Source organism: Setaria italica, chromosome VIII, assembly GCF_000263155.2.
Source record: "Setaria italica strain Yugu1 chromosome VIII, Setaria_italica_v2.0, whole genome shotgun sequence".
In the NCBI taxonomy this organism is placed as follows: domain Eukaryota; kingdom Viridiplantae; phylum Streptophyta; class Magnoliopsida; order Poales; family Poaceae; genus Setaria; species Setaria italica.
In genome coordinates, this window is record NC_028457.1 from 13,048,292 (window position 1) to 13,065,456 (window position 17,165).

Sequence of the window (17,165 nt, forward strand, 5' to 3'; positions counted from 1 at the left end):
GCCGGCACGACCCCCTCTCTGAGCCGCAGATCATGCCCCCCGCCCGGCGCATCCGACGGCCGGGACGGCTTGGTGGCATCCCCCACCGCCCGGCGGCCTCCCCCACGAGCGGAAACCACGGCCGCGCTCCAGGTGGAGGCAGGAGCCCCGGTTTCGGCCGCCACGCCGCGCGCGTCCGTGGTTTGCTGCCCACGAAGGTGGACGGAAGGTGGCGAAACCGCACCCTCCGTCTTCTTCCCCTCCCCAACGCTCAGCGCCTCGCCCGGAGCTATATATAGACGGGGCGCTCCCCTCTGGCTCCTCACGGATTCGATTTGGCTTGGATTTGATCGGTGTGAGGTGATTAGTGCTGCTTGATTTGGGATTCCGTTCGGGAGTTTGGGGAACGAGGCAATGGCGACGGCCGGGAAGGTGATCAGGTGCAAAGGTCCGTGCTTGCTCCTGCTCTGCATCTCGAGCTGTCTAATTTCAGTCTGTTTGATTTGGGAGTAATTTTGGGGGAAAGGTTGGATGCTCGACGGTCTTCCGGAATTCTTTTGGGGAGTTCTTGTAATGCTGCAACCGTGGGCGACTTTCTTTTGTAATCCTTTTGCCCCGTAGAAATGCTACAAATCTTTTCTAATGTGAAATTATTACAAGGATCGCTCTGTTCGTCACAGAGCCCGGCCGGCCTCCACTCCCACGTACGAGGGAAAATATCTGCAATTTTGTTTTTTTCCCGCAAAGAGGAAGTCGTAAAGTCGTTTTCGTTACGATCTACGAATGTTGCAACTTGCAAGGAGTAGCTTTTTTGTTTTGCTGGATTAATCGATCGAGCTGACTATGAGCTAATCGATTGCAGCCGCGGTGGCATGGGAGGCCGGGAAGCCGCTGTCGATCGAGGAGGTGGAGGTGGCGCCGCCGCAGGCCATGGAGGTGCGCGTCAAGATCCTCTACACCTCGCTCTGCCACACCGACGTCTACTTCTGGGAGGCAAAGGTATCTACTCACCCATCCCCTTCCGTTGCTTTGTCAGTAAGATATGATGCAGCAACTCGCAGTTGACTTGCGCCTTTTCTTGGCGGCTTATCTGTCTTAGGGGCAGACTCCCGTGTTCCCTCGGATCTTCGGTCATGAGGCTGGAGGGTACGTTCTCTTCCCTGATTCACTTTATTTTGTTATAGTGATTAAGCGTGTTTGTACTTCACGTGTACATTAAATTTTTGTTCTTGCGCATGGATCTATGTTTATCGATACTAGTCTTTCTTTATTGGCTTTACTAGATGCAAAACGATATGTTTGTGTAGCCTGGATTCTGGAGAACATGTGAAATAGTCATAAGAAATAGTTTATCTTGTTTGAAGTGGTATATGAATATGATTGAATATTATTTGTGTGGATGCCCGATGTTCTTTTGGTGGACTCCGATAGATTTATTATTATTTCAGATGCAATGTCTTCATGTGATTCAGTATTTTTTTTCAGTTGAGACAATGACATGTACAACTAGGGGCTGTTTAATCTTTAGTTGACTTATTTCGTGATGAATTTTCCTTGAAGTAGACTGCTGTAGAATCATTTTAGGTCTGTTATCCGAATCAAATTTGTTTATGCTGCCTTTCCTGAAATTTGTTGACTTCTACAGTATCATAGAGAGTGTTGGAGAGGGTGTGACTGACGTGGCCCCTGGTGACCATGTCCTTCCTGTGTTCACTGGGGAGTGCAAGGAGTGCCCCCACTGCAAGTCGGCTGAGAGCAACATGTGTGATCTGCTCAGGATCAACACTGACAGGGGTGTGATGATTGGCGATGGCAAGTCACGGTTTTCAATCAATGGGAAGCCTATCTACCACTTTGTTGGGACATCCACCTTCAGTGAGTACACTGTCATGCATATTGGTTGTGTTGCAAAGATCAACCCTGAGGCTCCCCTTGATAAAGTGTGTGTTCTTAGCTGCGGTATTTCTACTGGTAAGTTCATTTAGTACATTTTGGTATGCGTATGGTAGAATATATTTCTCTTGAGATGTTGACTTATGTCATTTCTCTGTTTAGGTCTTGGTGCAACAATTAATGTTGCAAAACCGCCAAAGGGCTCAACAGTTGCTATTTTCGGTCTAGGAGCTGTTGGTCTTGCTGTAAGTGTTGAAATTATTCACTTGTTTTATGCCCTTTCAGTTCAATTGTAATGAGAATGTGTTTTGGGTTTGCATCTGATTACCCTGCATATATGCACGATTTAGGCTGCAGAAGGTGCAAGGATTGCTGGAGCGTCAAGGATCATTGGTGTTGACCTGAACCCCAGCAGATTCGAAGAAGGTGAGAATCCCATTGATCTGAGTCGCCATTTTATATGTTGTTCTGATATGTCAGTTACTCATATTTTTATCCATTTTTTCAGCTAAGAAATTTGGTTGCACTGAATTTGTGAACCCAAAAGACCACAGCAAACCAGTGCAGCAGGTCTGTTTCTTTACCTGAGATAACCAGAAGTTGGTACAGCATATGCAGAACTTGGCCATAACATCCAGTTTCATTATGGTTTAGGTACTTGCTGATATGACCAATGGAGGAGTTGACCGCAGTGTGGAATGCACTGGAAACATCAACGCTATGATCCAAGCATTTGAGTGTGTTCATGATGTATGTACACTGTCCATAAATGTGTTATTCAGTGAGCATTCTACAAGTTCCTTAGACTCGGACAGAGTTCTAACAGCAATGCACTTTATCCAGGGCTGGGGTGTCGCTGTGCTGGTTGGTGTGCCACACAAGGATGCTGAGTTCAAGACTCACCCGATGAACTTCCTGAACGAGAGGACCCTGAAGGGAACCTTCTTCGGCAACTACAAGCCACGCACTGACCTGCCCAATGTGGTGGAGCTGTACATGAAGAAGGTAAGTGCAGAGCACTGTTTCTTCAGCAACCTTGCTACTTTCTTGTAGTAGTAGTGGACCTTTGCTGAAACTGTTAGCACTTCCAAAGATCTTGCTGCTCATGCTACAACTCTGCTTTGTTCGCGCGCAGGAGCTGGAGGTGGAGAAATTCATCACGCACAGCGTCCCCTTCTCGGAGATCAACAAGGCCTTTGACCTGATGGCGAAGGGGGAGGGCATCCGCTGCATCATCCGCATGCAGAACTAGATTCAGTCGCCTTGTTTTATCCGATTCGGGTCGGGTCAATAAACGAGGCAGTGCCGAGTGAGCCTACCACTGTCTGGTGGGGAGGAAGATACACGCTTGTGTGTGTCACGTTCAGTTTGGCATTGTCAATCAGTAGAGTACCTCTAGCGTCTGTAATTGTCTATCGGTATTGGCATGAGTACACAAGTGAGTTTTGGGTCTTATCAGGTTGTTCCGGTTCACTTGTTGTGATGCTTTGGTTGTGTACTTGTGTGTGCTGCTATTTGCGTGCAAATCTTGCTGAATTTAGGCTGAACTCCAGGACAGTGGCCGCAATGCGTTCCTTTCAGATCTAGACATGAGAACATTGGCCTTTGCGGTTGTTTAAACCTTGTTCTGTTGACGAAATATAGTGCTGGATTGAGAGGAGCTGCTCAGATCAGTGATTCAGTTTCAGTTCTCCATGCATGGACATCCTCCCCAGCCGTCAGTTCTTTTGGGTTGATTGCAGGACGGGTAGGCAGCAGCTACCGGCAGTACAAGGAAGCATCTGGTTCCTCAAATTGCTCTGCCCCTGAACTGGAACGCCTGGTGACATGCTCGGCCCTTAAAAATCCGGTTTTCAAACTGAGGTACCACGCTGGAAAAGTTCAATTATGACGTCATAATCTTGTGAGATGAAATCCAGTGCACTGATACTAAATAGTAGTATCAGAAATGGTTGATGCCGGTTACTTAAAAAGAAGCAGAGCAGTTCTTTCAGCTTAAATGCATACTTCTTTGAGAGACCAGTTGAAATACATGTACTCACTTGATCGAATCTGGTTTACTCGTTAGAATCTCAAGTTACGTATTGTACCCGCAGTTCACTGAAATACCGAGTTATTCACTGAGCTGAAAACAATTCAACTCGCTTTCGACTCGAGATATCCTAGTCCTCTGTTTCGTACTCTGTTCCTGCAGTTGATACTCATCTGTGAATCTGCACGTATCTCTTGTAGTCTTGATATTCTACACAGTGTTCGGAAAATAAAAATGTATAGATATAAATGTACAGATCACAGCATCAAAAACTAAAGAATTACACCTCACTCTGGCGTCCACACTACAAAGTACTACTAGCTCTGATCAAAATTAAAGGAAAAAAAAAAGAAAGAAAAAGCCCCAACGGAAGAAGAACGGATAATGGATGAAACTCAGAGCAATCCGGGACGTGAGTGGAAGGGGAACTGGTGCATCACGATCGGGGGAGCCTTCTGATGCTCCCTCTTCTTCCTCCCCTCCTTCCCTTCTGCTGCGACCTCGCCCGGCTCACCTCCCATCTTCACCTTCTCCTCTCCGACCACCCGCTGCTGCTTGGCCACCGGAGCATCTCCTCCCCGTGATGATTGCTTCCCGGCGGCAGGCGACACCGCGGCGACGGCGACGCTGCCGCAGCACCCTCCCAAGCCCAGCACCATGGCCGAATGACCTTGTTTTCAACGCCAACACAAAACTTTTCCTGGATCGATCAGTTGGGCAAGCTCCTGATGGTGCGTTTGGAGTTTGGAGTACTCTGGTCTGCTACTTGTCGCTCCAAGGATCTTGTACTTGTAGTCCTGTGTCTCTGAGTGGCACTAGATGCATTGAATTTATAGCGGTTGGTTTCTTGAGCTGTGTTTTTCTGCTGAGGAAGGGAATCGAAGGTGGCTTGCTCGAAGCTTCGTACAAGAAGTCTGCTAATGCTGACGGCCTGAGCTGCCTTGGTTGCCAAGGTTGTGCTCCACTTGACTTGGTACGTGAGCTCCCTGGCGTCCAGTCAAATTGACATGTGACCACGAAAGAGGAACTTTCTTGTGAGCCAGAGAAGAGACGAAAACGGCGCTGTCAGGTGAAAGCGACCACGGATGTACTAGTGGCTTCGCTAACCTGCCACCGTGCCACGTATACATACTTAATTTGAGTCTTTTTTTTCACACATGTTTAGCAGCACTGCCTCGGCTAAGTGTTCTATCTGACTGATTATTTTTATGGAATTAATAATAATTTGTAGACACAATTTGAACGCCCGCACGGATACTTCATCATAATATGCTATAGATAGCAAATGTTGCATTACATCTCGACGGACTCATTGTCGTCTCTTTTTTTTTTTCCAAAGAAAGTTCCTCATCACTTGCATGCAACATTATTCCTTACTGCCGACTGCTGACCTTTCTGCCGTAGCTCACGCGTCAGTTTTGACTGGGTTATTAGTTATAGTGCCACAACCATAGCAGGGGCAGCGGCAAGTCAGCATTAGGATTCCACCCGGAAGCACGCATGCGCGCCGCGTGCGTCTATGGTGGTCTCCGTCGATCGATCTCGGGAACTTCAAGTCCACCATACTTTAGCAGGATGAAATGCCAGCAAACTCAACTATAAAAACTACCCTGAATGAGAGAAACTCTTCACACAACAAGCAAAACCAAGTTACCAACTCCACCAGGCTGCGGCGGCGAATCCCCAGCAACGAGATGGCTCACCTCGGACTCGGCAGCCTCTTCGGTGCTCGTCCACCAGCAGCAACAACGAAGACGGCCTCACCACCACCTCCAGAATGCGGCGGAGACGGAGAACCGGCGGCGAAGCAGGAAGCGGCCAAAGACCAGGGAGCGCCGGCGGGCCAAGCTGTTGGCGAGCGGAAGACAGGAGACGAGGTCTGGATTGTTGCAAAGTTGGAGGGGAAGAAGAAGGAGAAGAAGGGAGCTCCCATTGTGGTGCATCACTTCCCCTTCCATTCTCGCCCTGGACTGCTGTGAATTGTGATCTCGGCCGGCTTTTTAGTCTTGCTAGGAAGATGTACAAGGGGCTTTTGTTAGAGCTTTTCTTTTACTCACTTGTAGGGAATGCTTTGTTCATGTTAGTAGTTTTGTAACGAACTGGTTCCCCTAACCTGATAGGGGGAGAGGATGAATTAGGCAAATTTAAAATCAGATTCCACTATTTGCTTTAAAATCAAAATATAAATTAGATCATGCAATCTAGATGTGCAATCTATGATTGATCTAGTGATTCTTCCCACTCAAAACAAGTTTTGCAACCTGGATACTACTTTAGAAAGTAAAGCATCTAAGTTGCAAGTATGAAATGCGAAAATGGTATCGGTAGGCAAATGCCACCCTAGTCCATGTTGGAGCTCCACCAAGATATACTTCCGGTCACCAAGTCTCTCCCGGTCAAGGTCTTAGACTAGCCACAAAGGTTTGTGCCAAGCCGGATGAGAAGTTTGCCACCAAGGCTTACCACTCCCTCTCTTCCGGTCACCTTGACGCCATATCTACTACATCAAATGGACAAGTGGAGGGGGTATAAATAACCCAAGGCATCAAAGAGCTATTGCCCCAACTGCTAGTTAAAGTGTATCATCGAAATAAGTGGATGTTCCAATGGTATGTATTTTTTAGCATCGGAATAAGTGGTGCTACCGTATACCCCTCCGTATTTTGACCATAACTCTGAACTTCTATTTTGACAAACTTATAAAATTCTACACACGATTCTTAAAAAATCCAGACTATTCGATCATTTTAGGCACCGCATGAATGTTAAAAGTCGGATGGTACAGTCGGACCGTCTGGTCACCACGTCGCTGCTCTTCGTATTTTATTCATAACTTTTTACTCCAAACTCTATTTTTAATGATCTTGTACTTGTTGGAAAGCTTATTGGAAAGCTTATGAAATTCTAAACGAGATTCTAAAAAAATGCAGAAATTTTGACAAACTTTTAGCATCAGATGGATGACCTAAAAGTGACGCATACAAATTTTCAAGCATCGGACCTTCTGGTGCCCTCCTCACCCATTTGTCAAATTCTCTGGAGATTTTGACAAAGTAAATATGCAAACTCCGATGGTAGTATTGGATGATCTGGTGCATGTCCTTGTATCTTCATCAAATCATCCGTTGAGTGTAAGCACCGGATGTTCCTCTGCTTAATCCGATAATACCATCAGAACTTCACGTGCCCATTTTTCAGCACATCTTATTTTGGGCATAACTTTCTACTTCAGAGTCCGATTTTGATGATCTTGGACTCTATGGAAAGCATGTGAAGTATTATACATGATTTTATAAAAATCCAAGCCATTTGATCAACCCGAAAATAATTATTTTCATGGAACAAGTCCAATTCATTCCTCTCTTTGTTCCGGCTTCGGTATCTCTCTTTATGATGCATGCATGGAACCTATGAAACTCTACAAGTGCTAATTCTTGATACACATATTATATTCAATGATAATATTGTCATTCAATCACAAAAATCACAATCATGGCCTAGAGGGCCATTTTTCTTACAAGTTTATTGTGAAGGAACTAGCTACGAGGCCCAGATTGATTCATTTCGTGATGTTATGATGTATGATTATATTTGTAACCAAGTGCTGTTAGTGGTAATTCAATCTTTGAGCTCCCCGTGGTTTACTACTAGCACCATCCCTTTCAGCTCCCTCCTTGTGTTCTGGTACGCAGTAGTTAGTGTAGTATATATATGTAGCATTAGATAAAAGTTTTCTATATGATTACTTTCAGCTCCCCAAGGTTTACTACTAGCGCCATCCCTTTCAGCTCCCTCCTTGTCTATAGCTAGGGATGGATATGGATGTATCATAAACCCTTTCTTTCATCCATCCGAATTAGCCGTATTCCTATGCATTAAAAAACATTAATATGGATACCCGTATTCATATTTGTTTTTAATATTGATGTCAAATGGATGTATCTAGATTCGATTTTCAGTATTCAGATTTGTATTCAATAAAAATATGGAGTATTCGACACTATCTGTATCCATGAAGTTTAAAATACCCAACGAAACTATCTAAAAATTATTTCTATGACTAATTACTAATTACAAATAATGTTTATTTTAGTATTATGAAAAAATAATGTTGTACACCATTGAACTATTAAAAAATATATGTACTAAAAATGAATAATAGATTATAAGTGATATACAGTCATAACGTTTAATCCATTTTAATGTTAGCTAATCATATTAACTTTAAATACATTATATTATTTATTTAATGAATAAATGATATTTATATGTATTGATGTAATTAATGTACTTCTTTTTATTTTTAAAGAATATATATGAAAATATTTATTTTTATATTTATTTTGATATATTAATTATTTAAATATTTATTAATAAATATGTTATTTTCAACAAGCTACCTATTATGTACTATAATCATAATTTACACCCTACTACTTGTAATATGTTTTTTATCAACTATAAAACAATTGATAAAGCAAATTAATACTCGTTATTATGACACTATGTTCCAAATCGAGTAAGTATCCAAATGCGAATTCGAATTCAAACTATTAGTTTTGTATTTGTATATGATAATTTTTGTTCGAATTGGAATTAAAATATGGTAAATAGTGCTATCTGAATTTCATTCCAAGTGTATTTGATCTAAAGCCATCCCTATGATAGCTTTTGCTCATTAGATTTGTAGCATAGGATTAGGCTAGTATTTTGATTTCTTCAGTTTCAAAAGGAAAATAAAAACTTCACATGTTTTTCTCGGCACAAATCAATTGTTCTACTGGTTTCATAGCAAGCTCCTTGATTGGACTCGTTGCCATAAAAATACAGGTCGACATAAATTAGATAGATAATCAAAGTTAGCCAAAAACATCCTCGTTCCAAGCATGTCAATTGGTTTTGCATGAATGAAATATTTTGCAACTAGAAACCACGGCGCGGCCTTGCCGCGCCAATGTTTGAGAGGAGCCAGTTTTTAATTGTGGGTTCACTATGGGGTATATTTTCATTGTGTTTTTAGTGTTGAATTTAATATATTGGTATTGGTGCACTGTCCTGTTAGAGGAAATAGTTTTCAGGCAAGTCGCTAGAAACTGAGGCGCGGCGTTGGTACGCCAGCTTGGGCTAGTCCAGTGGATGACTTGCGAGTAGTATTAGCATAGCCCATGTATGGAGGTGGAGATGATTACACAATTGACGTGGAGATGAGAATTAAGTGGATCGAGAAAGTGACGATGGAGCCATGGAGACTGTAGTTGCAGGTTGGTAGTTTTGTGAAGAAATTCAGTTTCCAACTGTAGAGAATACAAGAGGTAGCCAAGACTTGACAAGAGTTTTGCTATTCTCTGTAATCCTTGCAACATCGATAAAACAATTGTAGAAGAAATCCCTGTTGATGTTTTGGATCCTTAAGTTTATCTTTTGATTCATTGGCAGCAGAGATATGAACGTTTCTCTACATATGTTGAATTGAATGAGGAGGAGGTATTCGAAGCAGCGATGAACATTTCACGTATAGGAAATTTGACCATTGCATATATATGCAATTCATGCTATTGGATGAAAACAAAAGTACAGGTTGGAAAGTTTTTGACAGCTTTTATAATGATCGGAAGGAGGAGAACATGTGCATGTTTGTATAAAATTCAAATTTGAAAGGAACCGAGCTTCTAAACTACTTATCATTCATTGGGTATTGGCAACTGTTTTACATTTTTTAGAATTAACTAAGGATAAATTATATTATTTGATTGAAGACTTTAATAAAAAAGGGAAGGAGTGCAATGGTCGGTTTTTTGAGGAGCTATTTAATCTGAATTTTTTCCAATATTTGACCTTATATCTACATAAAAGCTCTTTGGATTTGAAAATTTGGTGTACGAAAATGTTGTCATTTTTAAATTTTGAATAACTTTCGTATTCAACACCTTTTGATTTGAACGTGTTTTAGTGTTTGAATTGTAGAGGCAACCAATAACCGATGTAATGGATTGCATGTTGATTTTGGTATAGTTTGAGGTTTTTTCAGATAAATGGCATTTCTATAAAGCTCGAGGGTGTTTTCAAAAAATTTGCCTAAGAGGTGGCTGGACTGCTGGTTGCCTTCTATAAAGTCCAAGGGTTTTTTTGAAACATTGCCTGAGAGGTGGGTTGGACTCCAAGTTAATTCCGACAATGTACGGGGTTTTTTTTACAAAATTCCTTGGATACTCTGAGCCATTCACGCGTGATTCGATGGTCGAGGTTTTGCGGGCGACGTTCTTGGCCCAAAGAAGTTTTGAGGGTTTTTTAGATAAATGGCATTTCTATAAAAGCTTGAGGGGGTTTTTAGAAAATTGCCTAAGAGGTGGCTGGACTACGGGTTGATTTCTATAAAGTCCAAGGGGTTTTGAAAATATGTCTGAGAGGTGGGTTGGACTCCGAGTTAATTCCGACAAAGTAGGAGAGGTTTTTTTACAAAATTGCCTGACCTATTGGATAATCCGATGCGATCAGTCAGTCGAGGTTTTGCGGGCGACGTGGTTCGTTCTCGGCCTGAGAAGTTCACCGGTTTATGTATATAGATATTGGAAAGTGACACCCGGACATGCACGCTCTTAAAGCCATGTCTTTTTTCATAGTAGGATTAGAGATGTTGAGTCACTCATCATCGCTGCTGCACAACAATTCATCCGTATCGTCCATTCAAGCCGTTAGCGATAATCGATAAGATGCTGGCATGTATAATTACCATAGTCCGAGCTGTCTCTGTGGTGTCAGTCCGATAATTTCAACGGATAACATTTTGGAGCTCTTTTTTCTTTTCTATCGAGCCATCGTTATCACCTTCCTTCACAACCAAGTTCCTCGCACCTCCATGGCCCAATCTTCTACTACTGATTGAAAAATTGCAGCAGCTGACGTGTCAGCTTGACTAGCCAATAATTGGAGTTGGTACTTGGTGGTGAAGGAGGATTCTTCTCTCTTCCCAACTTCACCCTTGAACACAAAGAAATGCTACCAACTCCTTATAAATACGCTCCTGAATTAGTGACAATTCACAAATCCTAAAGGACCTGAACAAGGGTCAGCCCCACAACCTGTAACCCCAACCCAAGAGTAGATCGTCATAAGAAAAGCACCTCAGATGGTTCTGGGACTGTGCAGATGCTTTGGAGCTGCTCCTGCGGCAACGGAGGGAAAGAAGCTGGCTCCTGCACGGCAGTTAGTAGCAGGAGGAGAAGAACAGAAGCAGCAGCAGCCTGCCGGAGATCAGGTAGCAGCTGGTGCTGAAGCAGGAGAGCCGAAGATGGCGGTTGATCGGTCCATGGTAGTAAAGGAGAAGAGAACTCCGGCTCCGCCCCTAGTGATGCATCAATTTCCCTTTCAGTCTCGTCCCGGACTGCTGTAATATCACCCGGCTCATTTGCACCATTCCTATCTGTCTTTGGTCTGGTTTGGAATATGTATGGTTTTCTTTTGAACTGAATCTCTGAAAATTATGTTTTTGCTCAAAATAACATGTTTGGATAGTCTTTTTCTCTGCCATTCTGCGGCAAGTTCGTCGTTTTTGCTTCTGATTTTCAGTTCATGATGCTTCTGAATTATGTTAGTTTTCTGTACTAGCCTTGAATAGATCCATTCGCGCGGATATGACGTGGACGTTGTATGCCAATAATATAATTTATGATAATGTTTAATGTTTCATAAACTAATTTGGTGTTTATTATGCTTGATACTGTAATCCTTCTGTAGAAAAAAATTCGAAAACACCATCATATTGTAACTATGTGGGACTAAAAAGTAGGTACTATTCTTTTTTATTTCAAAGCAGAATATTTGAAATTGTAGAAAAATATTTTTTGTCACTTAATTAAGTAGCAAAACATTGACTACGTTGATAATAACTTTTGGGGTCAGGAAAAACCGTGTGCACCTGCACAAGTGTTCAACCCAAGTCTCCAAGTCATCGATACACTAAGGGGTGTTTGTTCTGGGAGGGTTAAAGTTTAGTCATATTACATCGGATGTTTAGATACTAATTATGAGTATTAAATATAATCTAATTACAAAATTAATTACGCAAATGGAGTCTAATTCGTGAGACGAATCCATTAAGCCTAATCAATCCATGATTTGATAATGTGGTGCTATAGTAACCATTTGCTAATGATGGATTAATTAGGCTTAATAGATTCATCTCGCGAACTAGCCTAGAGGTTCTGCAATTAGTTTTATAATTAGTTCATGTTTAATACTCCTAATTAAGATATAAATATCCGATATGATAGGATTAAATTTTAGCGATATACAAACACCACAAAACTGCTCCGGTGGTCCTTCCCAAAAAAATTAGCACGAATATTAAAGCAGCCACGTCATTAAATGTGTTTAATTTCCGCCTGGGTCCTGTTTGGACCCGGCTCTACCCGTGCCCTAATTCTGCCCTAGCGCTGTCCAGTCCAAATGACCAGGCCAGCAGATACACGTGTGAGCCCTCCCCCTCCTCGTTTTCCTCATCGGATTTTTTCCGTCTCGTCTCGTCATTTCTTCCCTCGCGCGGAGGTGCCGGAGCGCAGCTGGTCGGGCGGCGGCGGCGGCTTCCGCGGTCGTCGCCCCCGATCCGATTTAATCGGCAACGAAGGCGGCTCCTCCCTCTCTCCATCTGCCATCAGCTCGCCGAGCGGAGCGGCTTTCGATTTTGTCGGCGACGGCGGCGGCGACCAGCAGCATCCCCGATCCAATTTCGGCGACGGCGGCCACCTCTCCGTGATCCCTCATCCCCTGACCGGTGCGAAAGCGGCAGCACATCAGGGCGAAGCTGCTCCACGGCAGCGGCTCCATGGATGTAATTGTACCTTGCACTGAAGATATTTAAGAATGATAATGCCTTTGATTTCTATTCGTTGTTTATTTTTGGTATGTACCTAACTAGTTGCTGCACCGAGCAGAACCCATTGTGCCATATTACTGAGCCAGTCATCAAGACGGCCAGTGATTGGATCAGTTGATGCCGTATGATATTTAGAAGGTGTTTGATACGAGGTGTTATACTTTAACAGTGTCACATTAGATGTTTGGAACATGAGCTAATTATAAAACTAATTGCAGAACCCTTTGCTAATTCACGAGATGAATCTATTAAGCCTAATTAATCCATTATTAGCAAATGGTTACTGTAGCACCACATTGTCAAATCATGGACTAATTAGGCTTAATAGATTCGTCTTGCGAATTACACTCCATCTGATTCTTTAGCTCTTGATTGCCATCAGATTCTTTAGCTGTACCGAATTCATTGGAAACCCCATCAGATTTGATACACAGTAAGTTTATGATCATCGTGGCATGTTAGTGACGCAAAATCATAAAAGAATACAACGAATCTTTTTTGTTTGAACTAGCGTGCTCATTAGGTGTATGTGCGCTTCTTTTTCCTGCCTTGACAGAGACAAGTGGAGACTTGTATTTGACTGGAGTTACTTGTTTTTCTTCGGTTTTGTTGATGCTGCCACACTCTTTCCTGAATCCTCTTTTTTTTTTCCACTGTTCTTGCTTTGAATTCGCAGTGCTATAATTCAGTTCATCGTCCTCGTCGCTAGCTACCGGGGTATCAGATTCAGAGGTGGTTGCACTGCCATCAAACTGAAAGGGAACAAGTACTCAGATTAAATGAAGGTGGCACAGTGGTGATGACAATCTACATAGTAGATTAACTGATACATACACCAAATAGGAATCAATCACAGATGTGGGGGAACTGGCGAACTGCTCTCCATGGAGGATGGATTTGCGGGTTGGACGTCCATGAGGCGGGTTGGACGTCGATAATGGATCGTCCCAGCGCTTTGCCGCCGCCTGTTGAGCGGCGGACCTGTTGCCCGGTGGTGGATGCGCCGTGAAAGGGTTGCAGTTCGGCGTAGCTGTTGCGCGGCGACGGATGGCCGGTGAGAGGATAGCGGCTCGGCGGCGGATTGCGCGGTGAAAGGACTTCCCTGAGCTGCGGCGTCTAGATGAGTAGCGATGATGAGGAAAACGGCGAGGGGGAGAGCTGACGCGTGATTGTGCTGGCCTGGGCATTTGGACTGGACAGGGCTTGGGCAGAATTAGGGCACGGGTAGGACCGGGTCCAAACAGGACCCAGGCGGGAATTAAACACAATGAATGACGTGGCTGCTTTAAAATTCGTGCTAATTTTTTGGGAAGGACCACCGGAGCACTTCTCAAGGTATAATTTGCATAGGTATAGATATAGGAAGAAATTTCGAATCTTGGGTATTATTTCTTCATTTTCTAAATAGAAAGGTCAAATACTCTCTTTTGTCAAGGATAAATCATTTGCTTCATTTGCTAATTACTGGATTAGCTTTGTCGTTTGATTGGACTCGTCGATCCAATAGACAGAAAAGATGACTTGTATGGTGAGCAGAAAAATATAAGTCACCATAAATATAGATAAGACATTCTCTTTCGAAGCCTGTTACTAGGGCTTTAACAGTTTGAAGATTTTTCTCATATAGCCAAGGTTATTATTCTATTTATGATTTTTTTAAAAGTTGCCTAAGAGTTTTATAGTCTACTAGTTTAGATAATCTCCTAGGAGAAAATAAATAAATTAACAATAAAATATCTCCAACCAATATTTTCCAACAAAAGGCATTACACCAGCTGGGGCGAGAATGGAAAGGGAGCTGATGCTCCCCTCACTGTATCCGGAATTAACTTTTTATTTTTAAATATGTCACCCCGGGTGACAGAATGAGCAAGAACAAAAGAATTAGACTTCGACCGAAGGCATGAGGAGACTATAATCAGGAGTACAACTGGACCACTGCTAGTTCTCCTTAAAATGAATGAATAACCAACGAATTCAGAGCAAGCCGGGGCGTGAGTGGAAGGGGAAGTGATGCATCACGATGGGGGGAGCCTTCTGATGATCCCTCTTCTTCCTCTCTTTCCTCCCTGCTGCTGCAACATCGCCCGGCTCACCTCCCATCTTCTTCTTCTCCTCTGCTACCACCCGCTGCTGCCGCTTCGCCTCTGGACTACCTTCTACTCCTCCTGACTGCTTCCCAGCTGCTGGCGACTCCGCGACGACGGCTACACCGCCAAAGCATCCTCCCAAGCCCAGCACCATGATCTAGCTCTTTGTCAAACACCTAAACTTCTATCGGCTTCGGGTGATGGCGTTTGAAAGTAGAAACTCCAATCAAATTTTTGTCTAGTCGATGATCTTGTTGTGCTTCGGCTATGAGTGCTCGTGGTATTTATAGGGATCGCCGGTAGAGCTGCGTGGGTGCTTTTGTTATGCGTGAAGGAGGCCTGAAGAAGCTTCGTCACATGAAGAATCTGTTGACTTGTCTCCTCAGAATTCGCTGAGAAGGCTGGTGGTAATGCTGACGTCCCCTCTCCTTGGCCGCCAAGGCTCTGCTTCACTTCCCGGCAGGTAAGCTCGTCAGTGACCAGTCAAACCAACACGTGCTTTGGAAGCGATTTCACTATCGATAGAGAGAAGTGAGGAGATTTCTTGTGTGCTGTGATCGGAGAAGAGACGAAAACCGCGCTGTCAAGTGAAAAAGATCAGAGTCACTGACTAGTGGGTTTGGTCGTTAACCTGCGGCACATATAATTTGTTCCACTGCTTTGTTTAGTTTATCGCCTTGAAATGGGTTAAAATTATTTAGGCCCCGTTTGGATCATTGGAATTGAATTCCATCCTAATAATCATAATTTAGACACAAATTAATTAAGTTAATATAATTGTATGTGGAATATAGTTGTATATTATAGTTGGTGATATGGGAGAGATACTTATATGCTGTACTTCTACTATAGAGAAGCGAGTCTAAGAGCGTGCTATAAGAATTGAATTCCATTCTAATAACCATAATCTATAGAATCAATTTCCATCTCCCACCCTATGAATTTAAGATAGGCTTATATCTAAACTTTGGAAAGTTGTGGAATGCCACGTTCCAACATAAATTAGCCTACTCCATTAAATAGATTCCAATTCCTTCAAAATGAAGGGACCCAAACGGGACCTTAGAGAAATTTGTTCTGACTATGGGGTGCGTGGAGCGGACAGAACTTGGCTTGGGAATGTTCTCTGTAGCCCACGATATGGCTATAGCTAAAGCACAAAAGTTACTTCATGGTTGATCGAGCAAATATTGGAAATTGATGCAGTCATTTTCGTCTTCCTCTTTCCAAAGAAAGTTCCCATCCCCTTTCATGCAACATGCGTCGCTAATTACACTGCTGACCGAGGACTTGAAGAAGCAGGTAAGTAGCCCAGCAGAAGCGAGTCAGCAGGATTCCACCTGGAAAGGAAGACTGCACGCGCGTCGTTGTGTTTCGTTGCATGCACCATATGATGTATGTATGGATGATCCTGGATAGTGGAGTTTAACCAATATGCTTGTATTACAAGTTTCACTTCTATTAGTAGAATAATATATTAAATAGGATGACTTCATTCTAAATGAGCCAAACGAAAAGATAAAAGTCAGTTCTATCCGCTCATGCCCTGGCATGACAAGAATTACACTTCAATCGATTATAAAAAATCATTACGACACAGTCGGTTCTATTCACGAAATCGGCTCTAGCTAGCCTTAAAACAGTCACGACAAATAGTTTTACAAGCAAAATTACCGTTTTACTCTAAAAATGCATAACTTTTTATACAAATTTGGATGGAGATAAATTTTATATTAGAGGGTATCATGAGGTTGCAGGTTCGAATGCTAATCAAAGCATTTGTGCAAATATTAGGATGAACAAGGTTTGAGTGCTGGAGGTGGCAGCGCATAGCCACCACTAGTAGAGAATTGGCTTTCCATGCGGCCCCTTTTATCCCGGTTTAAAGTTGGTCCGAGACAAAAGGTTCACCAACCGGGACTAAAACTCGGTCACTGGTGGGGGGCTCACCAACCGGGACCTTTTATCCCGGTTGCAAAGGCTAGTGGGAAAAAAAGACTCTGAGAGGCCTTTTATCCCGGTTTGAAACACCAACCGGGATAAAAGACCCCCCTTTAATCCCGGTTGGTAACACCAACCGGGATAAAAGGGTCAAGAGCCTTTTATCCCGGTTTGTAATACCAACCGTGATAAAAGACCCCCATTTATCCCGGTGGTGTTTCAAACCGGATAAAAGGGTCCCCAACGAGGTGACTGGAAGGTGACTGGAAGATGATTAAATCCTCGAACCCTTTTATTCCGGTTGGAAACACCAACCGGGATAAAAGGGGGTCTTTTATCCCGGTTGGTGTTTCCAACC

General features: G+C 43.1%; 2 protein-coding genes across 3 annotated transcripts; one reads left to right on the top strand and one right to left on the bottom strand.

Moving 5' to 3' along the window:
• Window positions 1–146: 146 nt before the first annotated feature.
• Window positions 147–3,398, top strand: LOC101767284 (alcohol dehydrogenase 1). 2 transcript variants are annotated; one of them, XM_022829268.1, is made up of 10 exons: window positions 147–427; window positions 842–978; window positions 1,085–1,125; window positions 1,625–1,950; window positions 2,035–2,117; window positions 2,223–2,298; window positions 2,381–2,442; window positions 2,527–2,622; window positions 2,716–2,877; window positions 3,008–3,398. In XM_022829268.1, exons 1-10 carry the CDS (start codon window positions 394–396, stop codon window positions 3,122–3,124), a joined length of 1,134 nt encoding a protein of 377 aa, XP_022685003.1. In that variant the 5' UTR covers window positions 147–393; the 3' UTR covers window positions 3,125–3,398. The 2 variants fall into 2 exon arrangements, with proteins under 2 accessions (XP_022685003.1, XP_004979117.1); XM_004979060.4 differs by having other exon boundaries at window positions 150–427; window positions 1,079–1,125.
• Window positions 3,399–4,122: 724 nt separating this feature from the next.
• Window positions 4,123–4,764, bottom strand: LOC101767683. Its single transcript, XM_004979061.3, has one exon. It carries the CDS (start codon window positions 4,561–4,563, stop codon window positions 4,300–4,302), a length of 264 nt encoding a protein of 87 aa, XP_004979118.1. The 5' UTR covers window positions 4,564–4,764; the 3' UTR covers window positions 4,123–4,299.
• Between the last annotated feature and the right edge of the window lie 12,401 nt (window positions 4,765–17,165).